The following is a 24625-nucleotide window of genomic DNA, read 5'->3' as shown; positions in this document are numbered from 1 at the left end:
TTTTTGAGGGCAACGCTTCTTGTCAAGTGTTAAAAGAAGAAAATTAAGAGAAGACAAGAAAATGTTTTCCCTCTGATGTTGGACTACATGTATTTTGCAATTAGTATAAATCTAGGCAAATGCTGCAGTAGAGCCATCATATAATTCCTCAGCAAAGTGGAAAGGGTTTCAAAGATTTTAATAGGGTTATGTTAAAAAAAAAAAGACATTATTTCCCTTTACATTTAGTGACCTTGCCAGTTATATTACATTTAGCCTAATATTTGCATTTCCTGAGTGCATGTTCCACTTTGTGGACTAAAAACAGATACGTTCCCTTTTAACATATTTAAATGTTAAGCCAATGAGATTTAGAGTTTACCTTTGTATTATGAGTGTCCTTTTGCCTGTGAGTGTTAGATAAATACCTTACATTACTGGGAAATCTATACCAGTACCTGTTACCAGCAACCTAATGTTCTGTGCATCTTCAGCAAATTTAGATATGATGCACAAGATAACATTATAGCTACAAACCTTATTACCAATTATATCCCTGCAATACAGGTATTGAGTCCATTGTCCAGAAACACGTTACCCAGAAAGTTCCGAATTACGGGAAGAACATCTCCCGTTGACTCCCATTTTAATGAAGTAAATCAATGTTATTTCCTTTTTCTGTCATAATAAAACTGTAGCTTGTACTTGATCCCAACTAAGATATAATTAATCCTTATTGGAGGCAAAACCACCCTGTTGTGTTTATTTAATATTTACATGATTTTTGGCTACTTAAGGTATGAAGATCCTTTATCCAAAAAACCCAAGGTCCCAAGAATTCTGGGTAACAGGTCCCATACCTGTACTACCATAATGCCTTTAGGTCAGAGCCACACAGATAACATTGGGCCCTATCCTCACTAGAGCTAGGTACAACCTACAGGGTTATTGAAAAGTTTGCAGCACTGTTAGGTTAAACTATAGAGTACAGTGAAACATTTCCCATCTGACCCTGTGTATTCTAGCCACAGTTGCTAATGAACATAATACATGCTGGGTCTCCCAAGTGGGTCTCCCAAAAGTGAGTTACACTTGAGAAACCCTGTCCTTAACCTTCTCAATCAAAATGATCTAGTGATACAGTATAATAGGACATGGTCTGGCAAGCACAACCTGTAATGGTTTGATTAAAAAATAGGTGCAGCATATCTGTGTATGCTAGCCCTTTAAAATACCATATAAATGAAAACCGGTACCAGTAAATAGTAGGGATGCACTGAATCCACGATTTTAGGGATTTGGCTGAATACTGAATCTTTCATGAAGGATGAGGGCATATCCCCAAATCCTAATGGGGATATTGTAAGGGTGCAAAAAAAAAAAAAAAAAAAAAGGGGTCATGATTTCCTTGTTTGCCTAATTAAAACACACAAGGTTTTAAGGAATTGGATTCGGTTCAGGCAGACACTTGGATTTGGCCTAATCAGAATCCTGCTGAAAAAGGCCGAATCCCAGCAACTAAATCCTGGATTTGGTGCAACCCTTGTAAATAGTCAATTATAAATAGTACAATGTTTAGTAAAAAGAACTTAGATGTTGTTCACCTTTGAGTTAACTTTTAGTATGATGTAAAGAGTGTTATTCTGAGACCATTTGCAATTGATTTTCATTTATTTTCTATTTGTGTTTTTTGAGCTAATTAGCTCTTTATTCAGTTCTCCAGTTTGCTAGGGTCCAAATTCCCCTAGCAACCGAGTATTGCTTTGAATAAGAGACTGGAATATGAATAGGAGAGGCCTGAATAGAAAAAGGCATAAAAAAAAAAAAAAAGTAGCAATAACTTGAAATTTGTAGCCTTACAGATCATCTGTTTTTAGATGGGGTCACCGACCCCCATTTGAAAGCTGTAAAGAGTCCAAAGAAAAATGCAACAATAAAAAAAAAAACAAATGAGGGCCAATGGAAAAGTTGCTTAGAATAATCCATTCTAGAACATACTAAAAGTAAGGTGAATAACCCCTTATGGATTTACTTTCATTTTGCTTAATAAACAAATCATTTTTAGTAAGCACACAATCATCTTTCTCCTATTCACATGGTTATCAATTAATGTCAAAGAAAAGGGGGCGTGGCTTGAATTGTGAGGCATGGGATGTACACGTGCACACGCAAAGGAGCACACGTGTAACTCAAACCACCACCACCCTGGCCCGTATGATAAAATGATACCCGTGTTGCTCACTAACTAAACTATAAAAATATTTTCAAATACAAATAAAATCCCTTTTTTATTCTATTGTTAGCATTTGCTAAAAAGCTTAACTGTGACCGAAGTAATGAGCACATACATTAATAAAAAACGCACCCTTCGCTTCAATAGGTTTAAAGGGCTGTAAATGCAGGGGAATCTGCTTGTGAAAAAGAAGAATTAATGGTAAGACCTATTCTCTGGGTGTGGTGCTTGGTGTTGTCCTGGCGGGCTCAGACACAGATGTTATAGTGTTGGAGCACATTCCCTGTTAAGTCTGTTTTGCAGCCACTCACATAGCCGGAAAAACTGCAGCCTATTGCAACTCCCTTTTACAAATGGATAGTGGAAAGCTCTGTTCTCAGTTGATGGACCTACGATCATCATCCTCCTCCTCCTCTCCTATAATGGGTGCCCTATCTGCCCCCTCTCTGGCATCTTGCTCCACTGCTTGGCTACGCTTTGTCATCCGGTTCAGAGTTCCACCCTGTGAATAATGATGCCAAGTTAGTATATAAAATAGATTGATTGAAAGGAGTAAAAAAAACTAAATAGTTGGGGGGAGGGAAGAGAAGGCCATTTCCATTGATAGCATGGACCAGCCTGACCGTACCTGTTTCTTGTCCACCAGGTTCAGTGTCATGGAACACACAATGCACAGAATGGTATTGGCCAGCATGAAGATCATCATTTGCTGCCAGCGCCACAGCGGAATCTTGGATTGACTGTAATGAAAAATATGCATTCCATTTAAAATCTGTAAATTTTATAGAAATGCTATACTATTTTTAATTATTCGGATGGGCTCTCCTCAAGCCTTTGTGCAATGTTTTTTTTTTTTTAGGTATTATATGGTTTGTCTATTCACACAGAAAGCACAATGCAAGTGGCAAATTGGCCAATCTCCAAAGTGCATACTTTAAATGAGCTGCAATTTCCAGGGTCAGTGTTCCCCCTTCTATCTATCCTTCAATCTAGCACTCAAACAATCATGGTTTCCAGTGTAGCAGAAAAAAAAAAAAAAAAAATCTGTGGTTATAATCAAAGGCTCTCTGTTAAAAATCAATGTGTATAGGTTTACCTTGTTATGCACATGTTGCCTTAAAAAGGAGAAGGAAATGCTAAAATTAAGTAAGCTTTACCCGGAATTCTATATAAATACACCATTAAACCCTCATAATAATGCTGCTCCAAGTCAAAAGAAACACAGCATTTATTTCCTTATATTGTGTACACATGGACTTCTGTATTGGACTTCCTGTTTTCAGCATAAGCCTCCAGGACTAGGGCTTGAGCATGCTCAGTTTGCTCCTCTTCCCCCCCCTCCCTGCTGTAATCTGAGGCGAGAGCTATGAGTGAGCAGGGAGAGACTCGGGCAGGAAGTGATGTCACACCAAGATAATATGGCAGCTGCTTTCCTAAAGAAACAGAGAGAGGTTCTAGAGCGGTTTACTCAGGTATGGTAAAGCATTCTGCAGAATAAATATAGTCTTATAGCTTACACTATTGTGGCTAATCTATTGGCAATAAACTACTTCGCTTTCCTTCTCCTTTAAGGCACTATCAGATTTTTACACTGCAGTGTTCTTCTTTAGCCAGCAGAGGTTGCCCCTGCTCCAAATGAAACAGAACGGAATTCATCATCGAATAATATTGCACAAAGCAAAGACTAAGTCCTCAGTTAAACAGTGAAGGCAGCACACGGGACTGAACAACATGTTCTCTGTGACATATATACACAAACAGTTCCACCTGTGGAGCAGGGGCACTAACAAAGGAAAAGTTTAGGCCGACAACCAATTTGCTAACTTTGAAATCTTCCTTACACTCACAAGTCACCATTTGAATTGCCCAAGTTGAACACCTGGGAGATCAGAAAGAGATTACCCAATGTGCCTCTGAGGAACAGTACCTAGTTCAGCACATCTTTAAACAAGTGACTCACAAGCACAGGATATCAAGTAGGGTCCCTAGGGAGCTCCTTAAACATTGGCAAATCCAGGTCATTGGCCTTTCATTGTCCTTTACTAATCAGCTCCAATAGACCTACCTGGATTTAGTGCCAAGAATCCTGCCTACAATGAGGTTGGACAATCCGATTCCAATCATCTGCACAGAGGTGGCAAGACCCATCGCCGTGCCCAATGTAGCCTGGGGCACCACCAGTGGTATAGACGGCCACATGCTTGCCTGTAAAAACAGTTAACCACTTACTGTCAAGTGCAAAATGAATAAAAACAGCCTAACAATTAAAATAAAACCTAACAACTAAAATAAAATAATAGTTATGATTAGTGTGTGGTCACATATTTCATGTTATAGAATAGGTTGAAACAAAGATACATATTTATCAAGTTCAACCTTTTATCCAAGTATTAAAAAGAAGAAAAAAAAAAAATGTATCCACCATTAACTATGACTGCACTCATCCAAGACCCACATGACCTTTACCTGCAACCTCACCTGCTACACACTATCTGCCCTAAAACAGAGAAGTGATGTCATAGGAGGGTGGCTGAGGCGGATGGGTACCTGACCCACTTCAGGACTCTAGGTCACAAACCTCAAAAAACAAAAAAACAAAAAAAAAACATTTTTTTTTAAACAATGCATCTTCATCTGTAACTTACTGCAGCAAATGAGTACGTGACTCCGAGCCAAAGCGTAGACACCAAGGGAGGAACATATGTAAAAGCCAGAAGGGCAAAAACAGGTAGTGTCATCACAGCACAAAGCATGGCCAGCACCCCTCTCATTCCCACATAGTCCTGTAGAAAAGAAAGTTGCAATTAACATTTGGGGCACAAATCCAAAGTGAAAAATGAATGTATAGCTCATTCTTACTGAAACACGTTCATTATAAGAATGAAAAAAAAAAAAAAAAACCACATGTCTTGCCAGGTCAGATTACAGATACATTTAGACATGCTAGTAACAGCCACTCCCCCAATAGTTTTAGGGATATTCAGGACAGTATATAAGCATTATACCAAGTATATACAGACCTTAAGAATGAGTCAATCCTTCTACAGTTTTAATTCTTGAAGAGAGGTCAGCCCTACTGGCAAGATAGCAAGAGACCACAAAGAAGCATTGGTTGGATAACCTGGGGCACCACAATTGGCAGAGCGCATCTGCTAATGGAACAGGTGCAATATTTTGTGTAGGAGTCCTAAGTGATACAATTTTGCACCCCTCAGTGCTTGAGCACTTGTACCTGTTCCGTATGTAAATAAGGTTGAAGGTATCAAGACTGCCACGGATCATTTCAAAGCAAATTTTATGGGAAAGGAACTAGCATCTGCCTCACCAGAACAAATGTAGCTCCGATACATCTCCAAACATTTCACATCACTCAGGCAGACACTGGATAACAACAATCTCTTTAGAATATTTAAAGTCATTCATGAGCAGATTGAAGAACAAAACAATCAAAATGATGCATGGAGAAATAAAGTTGCTATAATTAGACCTATGAGGGCTTGCTTTCTTGTAGTAAGTGGGCCCTGGGGGGGGTCTAACCTGACCCCTGCAACTCTGAACAATGGGTTTTCTAACTATTACTATCTGTGATCCTGCAGAAGCTCATGTTTAACCAGGGGATAATCAGAAACTTACAATCAATATTCCAACAGCAGCGGAGAGCACCAGGGAGCTGTCATAAACTGCTCCAGCAATGTAGGAGGCCGTCTGTTGGTCATACCCTTGGTATTTGTCCTGGATGAACTTGCTAGGGAGAAAAGACAAGCAGTCAGTTACTGGTATGCCCCAAGGCCAAACCAAAACTTAGGAGGATTCCTTCATTGTAACGCAGGATTCCTTCATTGTAACTAATACTATCAAAGGCTGGTGTTGTGTAGTGTTTAATGCTTCCACTCTCTAAAAACGTACCTAGCATCTGCCACAAAGGGGAAGACTCCATTGTAGAAAAACATGATGGTAAGAACCAGCAGCCAGTATCGCAGGGGTAGGTGTCGAATGTCCTGCACTCTCTAGTGGAATAAAAACACTGTTAATTCTACTCATTGTTGCACAAGAAATAAGTTCTAATGAATAGAGTGGAGCTCTTTAGGCTTCTTGGGTTCCAACCTCTTATAATTTAATAATATTTAGGTGACCCCCTTAGATTGTTACAGAGATACATGTATGTACCAGGCTGTATCTTCAAGGCTAGAAAAGACATTAAATAAACTGTATAACACTGCAACAAACCCTTCAATGGGAACAGACTCCCACTTGCCATAGAACTGCTATCCTGTAGGACAGAAGCAATCTCTTTCAATATATTGGTATTCTAGGTGCCCATACCATGAAATATTCTGCATTGTTTCCGATATAATCAGGTTTACGTTCACTATCCCTCTCTCAGCGTCTGTTTCTCTTCATTCAGCAGTTGGGTGTGAGATCATCATTGACAGTTAGATCCAATATATCTTATAGGGGTGGCTTCTCTTCCTAGCAGATGTATTAGAGCTCACTCAAATAATGGATTCCAGTACAAACAAAATAACTGCCTTTTGCACAAATCCTGAATGTAGAGAGACAGGATTTCTGGTGATTTTAATAGAGTGAGCTCTAATACATATTCTAAGCAAAAGGAGCCCCCATTATAATATATATTGGATCTAACTGTCAATAGTTATCTGACACCCATCTCCTGCATGAAGAGAAACAGATGCCGAGAGAGGAATAGTAAAGATGAACTTGATTATTTCAGAAACAGTACAGAATGTTTAATTGATTGTATTTAGAAAGTTTCTTATTTCCATATATATCCATATCTTATATCCATATTACATTTTCATTTTTGCGATCGTTCCCCTTTAATAAAGTCTCTCCTTGCCAAGTGAGCCAGCCACTGTGAAACCGTATAGGCTCACACACAGTATTGCCCTCTAAGCCTATTGCCCCCCTAACACACCACCCCCCTAATTTACTGGGTACATAAAACTCACTGCTATGTAGTAATTCTCTATCTGGGGAAATACGCAAAAAGGCATTTCATGGGGTAACATGCACAAAGCTTGTCATTTGACATTACTAACCAATAGGAGGTAATAAACACAAACCGATTAACATTCCTGGTAATCTTTTAAGTTCAGTGGTTTTTAAATACGATTTTCTTACCACTTTCTTAGATCCTTCCTGAATGGCTCCTTCCAGGCCAAGCTGCTTCATGCCAACTTTATCCAGTACACTGACTGTGATAGCAGAGAGGAAACCCAGGACACACAGGATGGTTCCTACATGAAAATATATCCAAGCTCTTGATATTCAAGTTCCAGAACAAAGATCTATATGAAAACTGTTTGCAAATTGTGAGGCAAACATGTGGCTAGGAAGAGCTAGGCAGAATCAGAGAGACTATTTAATTGTAAAGAGAAAACAAAGCTGATGTCTAAATTCATATCAATCTTTCGTTTTAATCTCACCTCCCCAGAGAGTCCACTGGATGCCAAACTGATCCTCAAAGCTCTTTGTGAGAAAAAAGTTGAGTACACTGCCAAGTCGGGAGAAGGACAGGGTGAGGCCAAAGGCCAGCGCCAGTTCTTTTCCTTTAAACCAGAAGGCTGTGATTCGGTTCTGAACAACTGCCGGGGAAGAAGAGGACTAAAATCAACCGGGATCCTTGTTTATGTGCAGTTTACTTTAATTTAAAAAAGCGACAAGGGAAACCTTAATGTTTGGGACACATGCAATTACCCTGGTGCCTTACTTGTCAGTGATCCGTTCCCAGAACCAAAGAGCAGCCGTCCTGTGAGCATGAGTGGCAGCAGGTAGGGTGTGCCTTTAAAATGGGATCCTAAAGCAAATATAGCTGAGCCCAGGACAGTCAGAAAGGAGAACAGAAATAGGCCAACTGAAAAGAAAAAAGTGAAATAATTATTTAACACAACTGTAGTAGTTTTTATATGATACAAGGCAGCTAGCAATCTGTTTATGCATTAAGCCCAATGCAAGTGATCAAAGCTGATAATTCTTATCACAAAATCCCTGCCCAATGTGGTCAAGACAATGACCCCCTGGGCACCCAATTTGACCAATCTATAGACCTGTAAGTTTAGAGGCTGACTCATTCAACCAAATGAAAGCATTTCTAACTGATCTATTGCCACTTGGCTGCACATCTGTGTTTTCTGCACACAGTTCTGCATATAGTATTCTTAGCCTGAAGTATCATAAATAAGTGTCTCAAAGGAGAACTAAAAACCAACTAGAAATGTTGTACATTATGTTTTGGGTTTCTGTACCAGCCCAGATTCACTGCACATACTCTGTGCGGCTGTCATTTACTGAACTTAGGGACAGACTCAAACTATACAGTAAACATAGAATATACATGTCACAATATAAGGCTAATTAGTAATCAATACAGATAATTACTACATGGCAGCATAGAAAAAAATGCAACTAGCATCAGAATTTAATACTCAGCCATGTAGCGTCAGCTTATATTACAGACCAACCTCATTTTCATCTTGATAATTTGCAACGTCCCCTAAACTTAGCTTCTCAACAGCTGCTGAGAGCCCACTGAGCATGTGAGTGTCGAGGACAATTTCCAAGGTGGTGACACCCATATGACAAGTTTGATGTCCTGGATCATTGCTGCTATTGAGAAGCTGAAACTTTAGGCTGGTACAATAAGTTCAGTATATAACATATGGCATTTTTAGCCACATTTATTTTTACGGTTTAGTTTAATAGCCTTGCAATATAAAGTAACTACCGGTAAAGTTTGTACTACTGGGTGTAGAACCGACCAGCCACATTACCATCTGTGCATTGGTACGTGCTAGTCTGTATGTCAACGCAAGTTGTCACAACTCCTAGTTAGACTGTAACTTTAGCAGGCAACAATAGACTTCTACATGAATCGAATGAATAAGTATAGAACTAGCAATACCAATACTAGCAAGAATGACTTGGACACACATTGCCAACCTAAACATGTTACAGTACATGGACCAACAATCCCGGTTTTGATTAAAGAGAGGTGCTATTTTAGCATTTTTTTTTCTTTAAAATGACTTAATAGATACAGGCACGTGCAGAAGATTTATTATATATCTGTAGAGGCTTCTATTCCAACATCTGATTTATTCATTTATTGTAATGTTTCCCCAGTTTCCCTTGTGGCCTGAGCATTGCTACAGACATACATTTTCATTGTTTTGCCTAGAGGTCACATTAGAGAAGATACGTCTCTCTCTCTCTGTACTTACATCGGTTTCCCAGTTTGTCGATGAGAAATCCAGCCAGGATCACTACCGCAGCGTTACTGGAGGAGGGAAAGTTGAAAAAATGAAAGGATTATAAGAAGCTGAAAACTCTTATGTAGCGGTATAAGCAGAATCCCTGTGCATCAGAAAGAAATATGTTTTTATCAGTAGGAGTCAGAGTAATAAACAAGGGACTGGTGGAAATGCAGAAACACTTGCCCTTGCACCATCCGAGGGTAGAAATATCTCAAATCATGGATAATCAACCTACAGCCTTCCAGATGAATTGAACTACAACTATCTGCTATAACATGGTCTTGCTGACTATTTACATATTCAGGTAGTAAACATGATTGTGTGGGCCAATTCTACCCAAATATATACATGTATAACCATGATAGTGATCTCCTGCTACATCAGTCCTTGCTACTGTAAAATATATCACAGAGACACTTCTACAAAATACATAATGGGTCATTTACTGTCCCCTTGGCACAAGTGCTAAAGCACTAAGGAGTGCAAAAGTGCATCCCTGAGTGCTCACATAACAAGCGCTTGTGCCCCAGGCAATGCTGCAATCCCTTTCGGCCCGTATCCTCTTCCGCTCCATAACGTTTGTGCTGAATTATGTGCAAGGTAAGATACTGGTAAGGATCTGCTAAAATAGAAAATTACTGAGCAAAAATAATTAAATATATTAGAGGGTGTCGCTACTTAAATTACCATAATATAAAACAAACCACAATAGGACTTCATCCCCCCCAAAAGCCAGCTAATAAGATACCTCACTGGTGATATTGAATATAATTCAAATATTGATGTTTATTAGTCAACCATGCCAATATTAAAAACACATTAAAACCCTTAGGGGGTTATGTCATAAAAGACACAGTTTGCCCAGTAGCAGTAACCCTTAGCAACCAATCAGCAGGTAGGATTTACTGGTCGTCCGTTTAAAAGCCAACATCTTATTGGTTGCTAACTTTGTGTTTTTTATTACATATGGGGGTAAGACTGTAAGAGGAGGGTCCCATCCCTCCTGTGAAACAAACAATTCTATTGCAAAGTAATAATGTTATCAATACTGTAAATAACTGCTGTTAATATTGAACTAAAAAGTCCACCAAAAATGAATACAATGTCCACAAAATATTGTCACTTCTTGTAAGCTTAGGTACTGGTAAGGAAATGCCTATATGCTTCCCCCTTGGCGAACTTTACCAATATGACTTACGAAGTCTGAGTTGTATTTGTGGGAGCAACGTCAGGACTCTGCGCTCCGAAATAACATGTTTACTCATCTGAAGTAGATTTACAAAATGACATTTACTTAAAGGCGTGGATTACCTTCAAGTATGTTATTGAATGACTAATGCTCAGCAACTTTTCAATGGGCTTTAATTTTTTCTATTTTATAGTTTTTGAATTATTTGCCTTTTTCTTCTGACTCTTTATAGCTTTCAAATGGGGGTCACGGAGCTCTGTAATTATTGTTACTTTTTATTACTCATCTTTCTTTTCAGGCCTCTCCTATTCATATTCCAGTCTCTTATTCAAATCAGTGCATGGTTGCCAAGTTCATTTGGACCCTAGCAACCAGACTGCTAAAATTGCAAACTGGAGAACTTCTGAATAAAAAGCTAAATAACACAAAAAACACAAATAATAAAAACCAAATGCAAATTGTCTCAGAATATCACTCTATCATACTAAAAGTTAATTTAAAGGTGAACAACTCCTTTAAATGTTCAAATTGTCATGTGCTTGCACAGAGACATGGTTAAAGCCGGTCATGCTTAATGTGCTTTCTTTAAAACAGAGCATTCAGATAGTGTTCCATACAGAAGCAATAATCCATATAGAAAAACAAATGCAACCCTATTTATATGTAAAACAAAAATATCAGAACTTACTGAGAAGGTCTATGGATACATGAAGGCACAAAGCTGCCGGCCTCAGATTTTACAAAAGGGGATAATATATTTTTATAACTTTTTTTAAGAATACACACATTTCAGTGAGACAAATGACATAATTTATCGTTTATAACGGAGATCTTACTCAAAAACACTGTTTGTAAGGATATACCAAGTCACATGACATCTCTAAGCATGGGTTATAAATTACATCACTAATCTACATGTATAAAGATATCATTTAAAGGATATGCATGGCTCTTGTTCATTATTAAGTCTTATAGTCTCCTCTGCCCACCACCCCATATACTCACGTCCAAGCGTAGATTGCATAGAGCAGATTATACTGCTCAGGGCTCATTCCTAGCCCTTCCACGCACCCTATGCTGCTGTTGGGGTGGCTTCCATTAGTACAGTTCAGTTCCTGTAATAGTTAGAAATTAGATAATGTATCCTAAATCCACCAGTGTGACCATTACAAAAACAACAGGTAACTCCTCCAAGCAACTCAGCATTCATTCCTAAATATAAACTGCTGGAAGGGGTTGTTTTCCGAATAGAATTAAATCATTTGAAAGTGAGCTTAAATAGCTGTACTTGCATTAAAGCAGAAGGAAAGCTCCAAGACGGTTTATTGTCAACACACTAGCCTCAAAACTGCAAGCTAGAATGCTATATTTATTCTGCAGAATGCTTTACCATACCTGAGTAAACAGCTCTAGATACTGTCTCTGTTTGTTTAGGCTAGAAGCTGCCATATAAACTTGGTGTGACATCACTTTCTGCCTGAGTCTCTCCCTTCTCACTTACAGCTCTGAGCTCAGATTACAGCAGGGATGGGAGGAGGGAGGGGGGAGAGGAGCAAACTGAGCATGCTCAAGCCCTGCACTGGAGGTTTATGCTGAAAACAGGAAGTCTGATACAGAAGCCCATGTGTACACAATAAAAAGGAAATAAATGCTGTGTTTCTTTTGGCAGAGGACTCAGAGCAACATTATTTGAGGGGTTACTGGTGTATTTATATAGAACTTTTTGATAAAGCTTACTTAATTTTAGCCTTTCCTTCTCCTTTAATAAAATTAGTAGTTTTGTGAGAGGCCTGCAGGAGGGGTTCCATATACTCACCCCCTGAAACTGGTCCTGCAGCACACTAGGTATATCGAAGCAGAAGTAAGAACCAAAAGTGAGCAGGCAGTTGAAGAAAAGCACCAAAAACCGGTAATATGCTGCAAGGCAAACATACTTTTTTTAATTCAAGCGGTGTTCAATTTGGAAATAATGTCATGAAAGGTGAAAAGCTGAACCTTTTTTTAAGGGGTTGTTCACCTTCAAAACACTTTTTTTCAGTTCAATTGTTCCCCAGAAATAAAGATTTTTTTTCAGTTATTTTCCATTTCTTAATGTTCCTGTGTCAGATATTTCAGTCTGGCAGCTCAGTAATTCAGGTGCAGATTCTGAACGGTTACAATTTTGCAACATGTAGTTGATACATTTTTCAGCAGCATCTCTGGAGTATTAGCAATTATTGTATCAAGTCTACATCAACAGCTGCCTGTAATGAAACTCAGGGATTCTGCTCAACAGGGACAAAGATAAGAAATCAACTAAATGTATCAATTTAGAACAGTTACAGAGCCTGCGACCCCTCCACCCACAGCTGCTTTAAAAAGGTGAAAAATTAAAATTTACATTTCAATATTTGAAAAACGGTCACATAGAAAATAGAAAGTAATTGGAAAAGTTTCTAGTGAACTATCTGAAACCAACTTAAATGAAAAAGTGTTGGAAGGTGAACAACCCCTTTAATTTAGAGAAACATGGAGATACGAAGGGCAGAAAACATTAATAAATGTGGATTTATAATGCACAATTACAAGGTATGTCAAATATTTTTGGCAAATCTGTAGGAGAAGAGTAGTCAGCACATCGATTCTCAGTTTTTTTTTGGAGATGGTGCACGTTCTACAATGGCCACTTACCATCGGCAAACTGTGTAGTAGAAGATTGAACAGCACCACCAGCTCTTCAAATGGTTAAAAAGCCTTTATTTATGGTGATGCCCACAAAAGCATAAATAAAGCCTTTTTAACCATTTGAAGAGTTGGTGGTGCTGTTCAATCTTCTACTACAAAATGTTTTTGGTAAACCACTTGTACAACGAGCAAAAAAAAAAAAAACCCTTTATTTTATTCACAATAAATCACAACTCATAGATTCCTATGGGAATAGGGGGCTATCTGGGAGGTGTGCTTGGGGCATAGATGGAAGTGTTCTGTGGTCAGAATGCCTGCTACTGTTACACATACACCTTTAGCAGTCACAAAGATAAAGGAGAGCAATGGAGTTGGAGTTCTAGTTCGGCAAGTCAGCAAACTGCACAAGGAGAAACACATACACCACAGAGAGGGTCAGATGCAGGTATATGTTTTCCAGGCAAATACTGGGAGCATCACGTGTGAGAGACCAATGGCCTTTCACCAAAAACAGAGCTCCAGCTGAATACAAGAAATTAATGCTGAATATAAAACCAATTGGCATATGGTGTATATGCTTCTTATACAGTTTTTTTTTTTAGGAGCAGCCACACTTTGCATTATACCAATGATAAACTGCATTCTTTTTTTTTTTGCTGCAAAGTAATGGACTTGTGGGGAAAAAGTCGGGCCCATTTGGCATGCCTTCCACAAAAAGGGACACTGCAGTACCTAAGCCCATTCTACAGAACAACAAAAGCTCAGTCTTCAAGGCTATACTGCAGATGCAGGGAAGGAAAAAGAGCAAAGGTTATATGACAAATCGGTACACAAGACCATTCATTTACAAAAATGCAGACTTAAAACTTTTTCTTTCGCTGCTTGGCCTCTACGCTAATGGTATTTAGAACAAACACTGACACAGCAAAAATATAAAGGGAAGAACAGCTGTATTCGGGTCTGATTCATATCCTCTTTCACATGGCCTGCATGTGAATGGTTAAGCTGTATTAGCTACCAAGGCTACAGTCCTTGTTCAAAATTCATAAAGCTTTAAATAACTAGAAAACTGATTAATCGTGAGGCTGGGATTTATTGTTTTTATTTATTTCATCTTCTGCCTAAATCCCTTCTATTCGCCTCCCCTTCTGCCATTCAAGCGCTACAGGGTTGCTATGCCGAGTGATCCTGATAACCAAAACTGAAGAGCTGCCACATAAAAAAAGGGGGGAAATATTTTGCAGTTAGCACAATGCCTTTTATCATTAGCCACAGATATGATCAGGATTAGATTCAGTCTACGCTAACAGCTAATAATGAAGGGCAAAGTGCCAATATCAAATAGATGCTGGGTTGTCCTTATCATTCAAACATGTATTTTCGTGCTCCTCAAGAGACTGTAGTCCCCGTATATGATTGCAATAGATTCCAAGTAAACAAAAGTAGTACCTAGAGAGCACAATATATGATCATAGTGTATTTATTGTAGATAAGTATTGTACCCTGCAGGGGCAAAGTGCCAATGTGTAAAAAGGAAGGCTGCCTCGGGCAGGATTGCTGGTATTTTACCGGCCTGGCCAGAAAAAATTATGGCCGATCCCAATGTTATTAATAGGGAAAAAAGATAAATATATAGGAAGGCCTGTATTTTTTTCCAGAAAATGTGGTAACCCTAATTGCAGTTTCAGTCTAGTTTAAAGTAATTAACAAGTGGCCTTCCTGTGCATAAGGTTGCCACCTTTTCTGAAAAAAAAAATATACAGGCCTTCCTATATATTTATCTTTTTTCCACTATTAATAACATTGAGACCAACCATCATTTTTACAGGCCAGGTGGCAACCCTATGTGCATATGGCTCCTTTCTGCACCCTGCTGGGGCAAGCAATGGAAGTACACGGTAGGAGTTAGGGCAGGAAAGGAACCACAGGTGTGTCTGTATTTATAACTCCATTTGCACAAGGGGTAACTAGCTATTAGCGCGCTGACTGTAGGGAATTAAACAGGGGAAGTCACTTTGGCCTTACAAACAACTTCACATTCTGCCACAGCAGCAGCTCACGTGCTTCCTGGAGGCATTTAAAAAAAGCCAATCACGTGACCCAAACCCTTGTGTGTCACGTGATAAGCGAGGAAGCGCTGCTTGTGGTGCCGTATATCTTATAGTATACTGACCTTTCTCGGCAGCCACAGCCATGATCTCGTCAGTGTTTACCTGTGTATACATATAAGCACGTTAATCATGAGGTGAAGCCAAAACATGCGTGAGATTAACGATGCCACACGCAGCCTTTACACTAGCTGGACTATAACTCCCAAATTCACCGGCACCCCCAAAGCTGACAGTTACAGACGGTGTAGAGCAGCGCTCTAACATGATTTCACCATCCGCCAGCCCATCACTTACCTCTTGCACAGCAACAACAACCAGCGTGAACTCACTACAGCTCCATATACAGAGAGCTACAGAAACACATGCACACAGCCTGCATATACTACACTACTCATATATATTGCACTACTCATAGACAATCGCTGCGCCCGCACAGCCTTACCTCCTTCAGCTGCTCTGCAACTTTCTACTCATACCACTCTCTGATCCAATTCTTAACCCTACCCATCAGCGCCATTGTCCCGCCCTTCTAGGATAAGCCACGCCCACCATCGCTGTAGACTGCGGACAAGAGCGCCACGCCCACTGGGAGACTCCACCCTATCACCCTCCCCGACTTTTCAATCTGGATCTCCAAGTGCCTTTGTGCCTTTGTAAATTCTAGCCTACTGCGGTCTCTGTTGATTTTTGCACAGCCACACAACCTTTGTGTTTAGATCATGTCCCGACCTCAATCTACCCAAAAAGCTCAGACCCCCCATCCGAAACTTGCCCCTTTATGGAGTCTAAAGGTGGACATACACAGGGAGCTCTCCAAACGAGCGGATCTCTCCCGATATGCCCACATTGAGGTGGGTGATATCGGGCTGATCCGATCGTGGGCAGTGCTGGACTGGGGGGGCCCACCGGGGCTGCTGCCCCAGGGCCCCCTCATGACCCCCCTGCAGTGCCGGCGTCTGGTGCTTCCGCTCGCGGCGCTGTGTCTGTACACATGCGAGCGATGCTGCGATTGTGGGGGTTGTGGCTTTCATGGGCCCAGCGGGGCCCACAAGAGCCGGGTGCCCACCAGGCCTGGACTGGGAGTCAAAATAGGCCCTGCCATTCCAAGTACACAGAGGCCCAAACAGCCCCCTAACAGCCCACTATATGGTAACTTTCTATGGAACCATACAGCAGCCCCTCTGGCATTTGCCAGAACCCACAGATTGCCTGTCCGGGCCTGGTGCCCACCGGGTTTTTTCCCCCCGATCATGGGCCCTAGGGCCCAACAATTGGATCAGAATGGAGGCCATACGGTCAATCAGATCGATGCGAACAGATGTGGCTGACAGGATTTTTTGCCCTACCCAATCAGCATCAGCTCGACTTTCTGCTAGATATCGATGGGGGATGCCCGTCGGGGGGCCCCCACACATGGGCCAATAAGCTGCCGACTCGGTCTGGTGGCAGCTTTTATCGGCACGTGTATGGGGGCCTTTACTAGGGTTGCCACTTGGCTAGGGGCGCTCGCCTCAGGCGGCAGCGCCAGATACATTTCCAGGGGCGGCAAAAAGCCGCTCCTGGTACTTTTAAGAGCCGAATTTCCAGTTTTGAAACCGAAAATTCAGCTTTACTAGTGCCAGAGAGCGCAGTTGCGCTCTCCGCACTAGTGTTCCTGCCTCTGGTGCCTCCCCTCCCGATAGGTAAGCCGATGAGGGGGGGCGGCATTTTGAGGAGCCGCCTCAGGCGGCTTCTTCATCAGAATCTGCGCTGAACCTGGCCGGTATATTACGGGCCTGGTCAGTATTTAAAAATGATTGTTGATCTCAATGATACTATATATTGATAAAAATATATTGGAAGGCTGGTATTTTTTTCCAAAAAAGGTGGCAACCCTAGCTTTTACATATGTGCCATTAGGCTAAAGCTGGCCATAGATGTTAGGATTTTTAAAAGATCTTTTCGTTATGGTTAGACCAAGCTTATCTTGAAACGATTGTTTAAATGTGCGATTTGTCCATCAACTTAAAATACCATTTCAATCGATGTTGTCTAGTCGAAGCCAGGAAAACTGAGGGTAGCTGCCTGCTTAGCCTTGCAAACAAATGGTAGATTTCACTGTGACCGATGAAAATTTTCTAACCTGGCAGATCAATTTTCTGACCGATGTAAGATGAAAAATCATTAGAGGCACAATCGTCCGATTCCCACTAACCTCTCAATAATTTGACGGATTGGTTGGATTGCACTAAAATCAGTCGTTCATCAAAGAAAAATCTTTGCGTCTAAGGGGACCTTATCTGTATTGCTAGTTTGTGGTGTTATTATTATTATTATTATTAAAGGGGTGGTTCACCTTTAAGTTAACTTTTAGTATACAGTATACTGCTCATTCTAAGCAACCTTCATTTTTTCTTTTTTATAATTTCTGAACTATTAGCCACCTTCTAGCTTTCATAAGGGGATCACTGACCCCATCTAAAAAAACAAATGCTCTGTAAGGCTAAAAATGTATTGCTATTGCCAGCGATTCTATACCACTTGCCAACTGAGGCGGCTCCTGCGATGCTGCCCCCCTTGCTCCTCAGCATTTACCTAATTTGCACAGGAGTGGGTCCTGGAGGGGCCACATCGCTACTGAGGGAGTTGTTGTGGTTTAGACAGATCATGGACAGAGTGTCCAGACAGAGCAGAGATATTGGCAAGCAGGAGAGGGGACTTTTTTCCATAGGGATCCCATTTTGTTCACAGGACCCACCATCCAGGGGTGCCTAGGTGAGCATTGGCATAATAATCGGGGTCCCCTTGGGGGAGGGCCCTGCTAATTTAATAGTATGGGAAACCATGATCACAGCCCTGCTGCCACATATACCTAGAGACCTTCTCTCCAACATTCTCCCAAAACCCTTTCATATACATCCAAACATTTTCTCTCTCTAACATTCACCAAAACACCTTTTTCCATTCATCCAACTATCTTCTCTCTCACATTCATCCAATCACATTATTTCCCATATTTACCCAAACACCTGCTTTCCCACATTTATCCAATTACCTTCTTTCCCACATTTAACCTATCGCTTTCTCTTCCACTTTTACCCAAACACATTCTCTCTCACATTCATGCAATCACCTTATCTTCCATATTAATCCAATCACCTTCTTTCCCACATGCATCCTATCCCCTTCTCTTCCACATTTACCCAAACACCTTTTTTCCCACATTCATCCAAACACTCACTTGCTATAGCACATTCCCCCAAGCACCTTCTTACACATATTCAAGCACCTTCTTTCCAACATTCACCCAAACACCTTCTCTCTCACATTCACTCAAACACCTCTTCTCCCATATTTGTCAAACTTCACTCTCACATTCATCCAAGCACCTTCTACTCAGGAGTGAGATTAGAGACCTCAGATGACGTTCCTCATGTCTTTCCTGAGCAGAGCAAAATCAGAACAAGTACTCAGTTTTTCTGCTGAACATGTTCTCCTCACTGTACAGTTGGAAAACAAACCAGCAGGTGGTGCTTTAGTTAAAAAAATCATTATACTAGCATACAGTTAAATGAAGACTGAAATTGATGTAAATTGCAAAAGTGCTTAGAAAAGCAAAATACAATTTTACATTAATTATTTAATATATGTACAGTATGTCATTTATTTTTATAAACATAGTGCTAAATATGTACGTAGCACTGTACAGCAGAACAATAAATGAATAGAAAAAACAGGGGGTCATTACAATAATAGATACAAATCTATACAAAATACAATGATTAATGCAAATAAATACACAGTACAGTTGCAATAAAGATTCCCCAGAGCTAAGTGTCAAAGAGACAAGAGGATGGAGGACCCTGCTCCATAGAGCTTACAATCCACGTGAGTAAGTATTGTAAAGTTTTCATTTCCTTTAATATAAATCAACTAGGGATGCACCGAATCCACTTTTTTGGATTCGGCCGAACCCCCGAATCCTTTGCGAAAAATTCGGCAGAATACCGAACCGAAATCCAAACCATAATTTGCATATGCATATTAGGGGTGGGAAGGGGAAAACATTTTTTACTTCCTTGTTTTGTGACAAAAAGTCATGTGATTTCTCTCCCCACCCCTAATTTACATATGCAAATTAGGATTCGGTTCGGCCAGGCAGAAGGATTCTGCCGAATTCGAATCCTGCTTAAGAAGGCAGAATCCTGGCCGAATCCTGAACCGAATCCTGGATTCGGTGAATCCCTAAAATCAACAATAATGTTATGGTAAAAAATAAATCGTTTTGCCCTACTGAAGCGTCTGGACAATAACTCTATAACTGCATGTATTTACAAAAGGGATGCTTAAAGTAAGTTATAATCTCATACCTGTACTTTTCACATAGCACTCCAACTCATTGGATTCAGAGCAAGAGAAAAATATTTTATCACACATATCAGCCATAATAGACTTGCCTTTTTATGAAAAGTATATCTTTATAATGGTAGGTGCCATTGGATAAATACCAGCAGTTTAAGTACCACAGCCCATTCAGCTCAGGTATTGGCAACCTCACACACAAACCAAACGCACATATACTTGCTAGGCTACACCGACCAATGAATGGACAGAGCCTTGTCTATTATGCCCACACTTCTTCCTGCACCATTTCCTGTGAGCGATACACAGACTATCACAAAATGGGGGCTGAAGGAAAGATTATTTATTAAGCCACTTATTATAATATTATCATTATGATACTTGTTGTTATGATATCAATTATCAGTCAGCACATACAGTTCTCATTTAAAATAAATCACAGCAGGATCAGGAAATAACTTGATTCCTTAGCAACAGTGTGCTGGAAACGACAGAATCGGCCAGCAAGCTAGGCTGCACTACAGTCTCTCTATTTGACAAATAAAAACTAGTAGCAACCAGGCCTGGACTGAGAATTAAAATAGACCCCAGCATTTCAGGTACACAGAGGCCCAATCAGCCCACACAGAGGCCAAAACAGCCCCCACCAGCCCACTAAATACTGACTTTCTATGGCACCTTATAGCAGCCCCTTTGGCATTTGCCAGAACCCACAGATTGCCAGTCCGGGCCTGGTAGCAACCATAACCCATGAGCTCTTTAAGGGGTTGTTCACATTTGAGTTAACTTTTAGTATGAGGTAGAGAGTAATACAAGCTGCAATTGCTTTTCATTTTTTATTATTTGTGGTTTTTGAGCTATTTTGATTTGTATTCAGAAGCTTTCCAGTTTGCTGTTTCAGCAATCTGGTTGCTAGGGTCTAAATTATTCTAGTAACCATGCACTGATTTGAATAAAGACTGGAATGTGCATAGGAGAGGGCCTGAAAAGTAGCATTTATGCTACATCTGTAACCTTACAGAGCATTTATACTTTAGATGGAGTCAGTGACCCCCATATGAAATCTGGAAAGACAATGACAACCAATTGAAAAATTGTTTAAAGCTGGCTTTACTCATCACTAGGGTTGCCACCTGGCCAGGATTTTACCGGCCTGGCCGGTAAAAACGATGGTTGATCCCAATGTTATTAATAGGGAAAAAGATAAATATATTGGAAGGTGGCAACCCTAAAAGGTGGCAACCCTACTCATCACCAAAATGTCAGATTAAAAAGGATGTATACCCTCGGACAAATAATTCTCGTATCCTATTTACATTTATTTGACCTTTGAATTATGTGCCCCAGGTCATTATAATGGTGTTTGAGATCTTAGTACCTAAATTCTGTGCAGGCCCGGACTGGCAATCTGTGGGTTCTGGCAAAGGTGAGGTGCTGTTTGGGCCTCTGTGTAGCTGCAATGCCAGGGCCTATTTTGAATCTCAGTCCAGACCCGATTCTGTTCCTCTCTCCTTAAAACTTCTCTCTGGCAGGGGCTGCACGCTGCAGCCTGAAATATCTTACATTGTATCTTTTTTGCAGAGAGGCTGGTCACATTATGCTCTGTGTATGAGAGATATTTCTGCTTTAGTGTTGGTGTGTATTGTCTTTGTAAGTCTGTTTGTATGTGTGTGAAGTGGTGCAGTAATGATAAGGGGGAGGGGGGCGGCTTGGTACCTGTGGTTGCAAGGGAACCTGTAAAACTCCAACCTGAGCTATTTATTCTGTAAGGATAAGATAGGTTTTATAGTGTTTATATCGTTCCCCATAAAGTCTGATTGGCAGTTCTGTTCCTGTTTGCCAGTTCTGCTTCTAAGCTATCCCAATCTATCTCTCTATATAAATCATTTATTAACCATCAAATATATAGAGAATAATGCAGTTGGCTATAGCAAATGACTATAATGAATAGTGGCTGGACACTCTTCTACAAAGAGAGTTTTGAGTGTTGTAGCTAACAGCTGGGGGTATCTTTTAGATCAGAGCTCTCTTTTTTTTCTTTAATTAGGCTCAATACATTAAGGGTCAGGGCACACAGGCAGATTCGGGGAGATAAGCCGGCTAAAATGTAAATCTCCAGCAGGATTTCACTCGGATCGATTTGTCCGATTTGGCGACTTATCTCCCCAAATCTGCCTTAGACTAGTGGCAGACATGGCTACTGGGGACAATTAGTCGCCCATTGACAAATCGCCTCTTCTTCGGGCGACTAATCTCCCTGAAATGCCTTGGCAACTTCGGGCGACTTTGGATAATGAAGTGTTCCAAGTGCCATCCCGCCGGCTATTTAGGGGAGATTAGTCGCCTGAAGAACAGGCGATTTGTTGCTGGGAGACTTATCTCCCCCAGTAGCCACGTCTGCCACCACCCTAATACTGATTTGGGGACCCTCTGGCTGTAATGTGCATTTAGGTGAAACTGTTGGGTACCATTGGGCTGAATCCACAGATTTTATACAACACTTGAAAAAAAAAAAAAAAAAAAACTAAAGGTGGCCATACACGGGCAGATAAAGCTGCCGATATCGGTCGTTTGGACCGATTTGACATCTTATCTGCCCGTGTATGGGGGCTTCCGACGGGTCTTCCCGATCGATATCTGGCCACGATATCGATCGGGAAGGTTTGATTTTTAACCGACCGACCCGTCGGAGCCCCTTGGCGCATCGTAATTCGATCGTTCGACCATGCGGCCGCACGTTCGAATTACCCCCAATATAGCCATGCCGCTGGGGCATATAGGGGAAAGATCCGCTCCTGTGGCGATGTCGCCAAACGAGCGGATCTTTGAGTCTATGGCCACCTTAAGGCTTCTTAAAAAAGGGTGTTTTATTGTGCATTTGACATGTATATGAGATGTAGGTTTGAGCGTACCTAAAAGCCCAATAAGCAAAAATCAATATCTTATAATGCAACAGCATATTTTCTTGTCACACAACAGTTGTTTTGAGTGTTAATATTGACTATCTACTGTATATGGATTTTACTGGGACTACCTTTTGAAAGGGGCTGTAAACTCAAATATAAAATTATGCATAATGAACTGTAATTCTTTCCACTATTAATTACAGATTTCCAATGGCTTTAAACGTAAAGGCTACTGAAAGCAGAACATGCCTGTTCTTTGCTATTCCCGGTACTACTGGTCCTGACTACATGCACCACTGAGACTTTGTAGAATTAGTCAGCTCTCAATGCCACAGTGCCCTACAATCTAATCAAAACCCCTTATCACATTCCCACAACATGCACTCAAATGGCGTAAATTTAATCAGGAGCCAATTAACGCTTTTCTTGAGTGTGGGAGGAAGCCCACCAAAACACATACACATTTGGAATTAAGGTGGCAGCACTAACCACTGCACAGAGTAAATTTCATCTATCTATCTATCATCTATCATCTATCATCTATCTATCTAATCCTATATTTAACAAACAAGGGAAAGTTGTGCTCACCACTAAATTCTAAAACCATGAGGCGTGGGTGCAATGAGTCTCATTTGACGCTTTTTCTTGAGTGTGGGAGGAAGCCCACCAAATCACATACACATTTGGAATTAAGGTGGCAGCACTAACCCCTGCACAGAGTAAATTTCATCTATCTATCTATCTATCTATCTAATCCTATATTTAACAAACAAGGGAAAGTTGTGCTCACCACTAAATTTTAAAACCATGAGGCGTGGGTGCAATGAGTCTCTCTCTCTCTCTCTCTCTCTCTCTCTCTCTCTCTCTCTCTCTCTCTCTCTCTCTCTCTCTCTCTCTCTCTCTCTCTCTCTCTCGACTCCAGGAACCCTTGTGCTTTAGCAGGCAGCAGCAGCTAGGGGGATATCACTGCTGGAGATGATGTTGCTGCTGGGGAGTGAATCAGCTGTATTCTGTCTACCCACAATGCAGGGCAGCGACCTGACGTCAGATCAGCAGCCTTGGCTAAGTAGAGGGAGGGGAGAAGCAGCAGTCTTGCTAAGCAGAGGGAGGGGAGAGGCAGCATCCTATTCCCACATTTACAGCAGGGCTGGGAGGTGCCTCTGCCTGGAAGGACCACATCTCCTCTATAGTGAAGATGGAGGGGTCCCCCTAGCACGCAACACGGGGGGGAGAACCATCAGAGAGGAGCAGCAGCCTCTGGACTAATGCAGGTGTGTTCGATCCAGATTTAAAGCTTCCAGACTGGGGTTGGGAGATCTTGGATGGGGGAGGGCAGGCATCAGGTGCATAGATTATTCACTAAGGGGTTAAATTACGTTTTTACTGCCTGAAATGTCACCATCTTGGATGCAGTGCATGTGTAGGACTTAGACACGTAGGTATATATATATATATAATATATATATATATATATATATATATATATATACAGTATTTATAAATGATCTCTCTCTCTATAATATATAAGTATTAAGTGTACTTTCCTAATTATACCGGAAATCCCATTTAAGCAGGGGATAGAGAAAAAGGCAATGATCATACAGGCAACCAGTCTTAGAGTTATTGTACATAACTGAGTGTAATAGGTTAAATGCATGATAGAAATACGGTGACATTCTAGTGCTCTGGGTTGACCCTGTAGCGTAGAATCGTCAGCCTGCTCTGCAGTGTATTGTATAGGCATGTTGCTGTAAGCACCCTGTCCCTTTAAATCAGAATGGTAAAAAATTCACCAGCAAATAGTAAGGATAGAGAAGCAGGCCTAGACCTATTAAGCAGGCAGGAATATATATGGCAGCATCTGCAGATGGATATCAGTGTGGTGCAGTAGCTTGGCACAGGAGTCCCTGTACGCAGGACGAGGCTGA

General features: G+C 40.8%; 2 protein-coding genes across 19 annotated transcripts in view; one reads left to right on the top strand and one right to left on the bottom strand.

Annotated features, from left to right (window-relative positions):
• Positions 1–2248: 2248 nt before the first annotated feature.
• On the bottom strand, positions 2249–15937 carry XB5829846.L (provisional ortholog of major facilitator superfamily domain containing 1 L homeolog). Of its 2 annotated transcripts, none has more exons than XM_018234593.2 (14): positions 15745–15880; positions 15513–15552; positions 12492–12592; positions 11681–11790; positions 9454–9509; positions 7944–8087; positions 7660–7818; positions 7355–7470; positions 6119–6219; positions 5846–5957; positions 4858–4995; positions 4278–4417; positions 2841–2952; positions 2249–2714 (listed from the first exon to the last, which is right to left on the bottom strand). In XM_018234593.2, the coding sequence occupies exons 2-14, from the start codon at positions 15532–15534 to the stop codon at positions 2589–2591; spliced, it is 1437 nt and encodes a 478-aa protein (XP_018090082.1). In that variant the 5' UTR covers positions 15535–15552; positions 15745–15880; the 3' UTR covers positions 2249–2588.
• Positions 15938–23767: 7830 nt separating this feature from the next.
• LOC108701610 (C-Jun-amino-terminal kinase-interacting protein 3) overlaps positions 23768–24625 on the top strand; it is a 68789-nt gene continuing 67931 nt past the window's right edge. For 15 of the 17 annotated variants that reach the window (XM_041575995.1, XM_041575993.1, XM_041575997.1 and 12 more), the window contains exon 1: positions 23769–23968. The gene's annotated coding sequence lies outside the window, so the exon portion shown is untranslated. Of the gene's footprint in view, positions 23969–24625 lie in introns of all 17 variants that reach the window. The other 2 variants (XM_041575998.1, XM_018236470.2) reach the window with 1 other exon arrangement.

The sequence above is a fragment of the Xenopus laevis genome, chromosome 9_10L, assembly GCF_017654675.1.
Source record: "Xenopus laevis strain J_2021 chromosome 9_10L, Xenopus_laevis_v10.1, whole genome shotgun sequence".
Classification (NCBI taxonomy): Eukaryota; Metazoa; Chordata; class Amphibia; order Anura; family Pipidae; genus Xenopus; species Xenopus laevis.
Note: the sequence above shows the minus strand (reverse complement) of the source record. Positions and strands in the feature narration are given on the sequence as shown.

Coding starts and splice junctions, on each gene's coding strand:
- XB5829846.L (XM_018234593.2), bottom strand. CDS start 15,534: ATGGCTGTGGCTGCCGAGAAAG. Junction 7,471..7,659: donor CCAGTGGACTCTCTGGGGAG/GTGAGATTAAAA, acceptor ATTTTCATGTAG/GAACCATCCTGTGTGTCCTG. Junction 4,996..5,845: donor CTGCTGTTGGAATATTGATT/GTAAGTTTCTGA, acceptor TCTTTTCTACAG/GACTATGTGGGAATGAGAGG.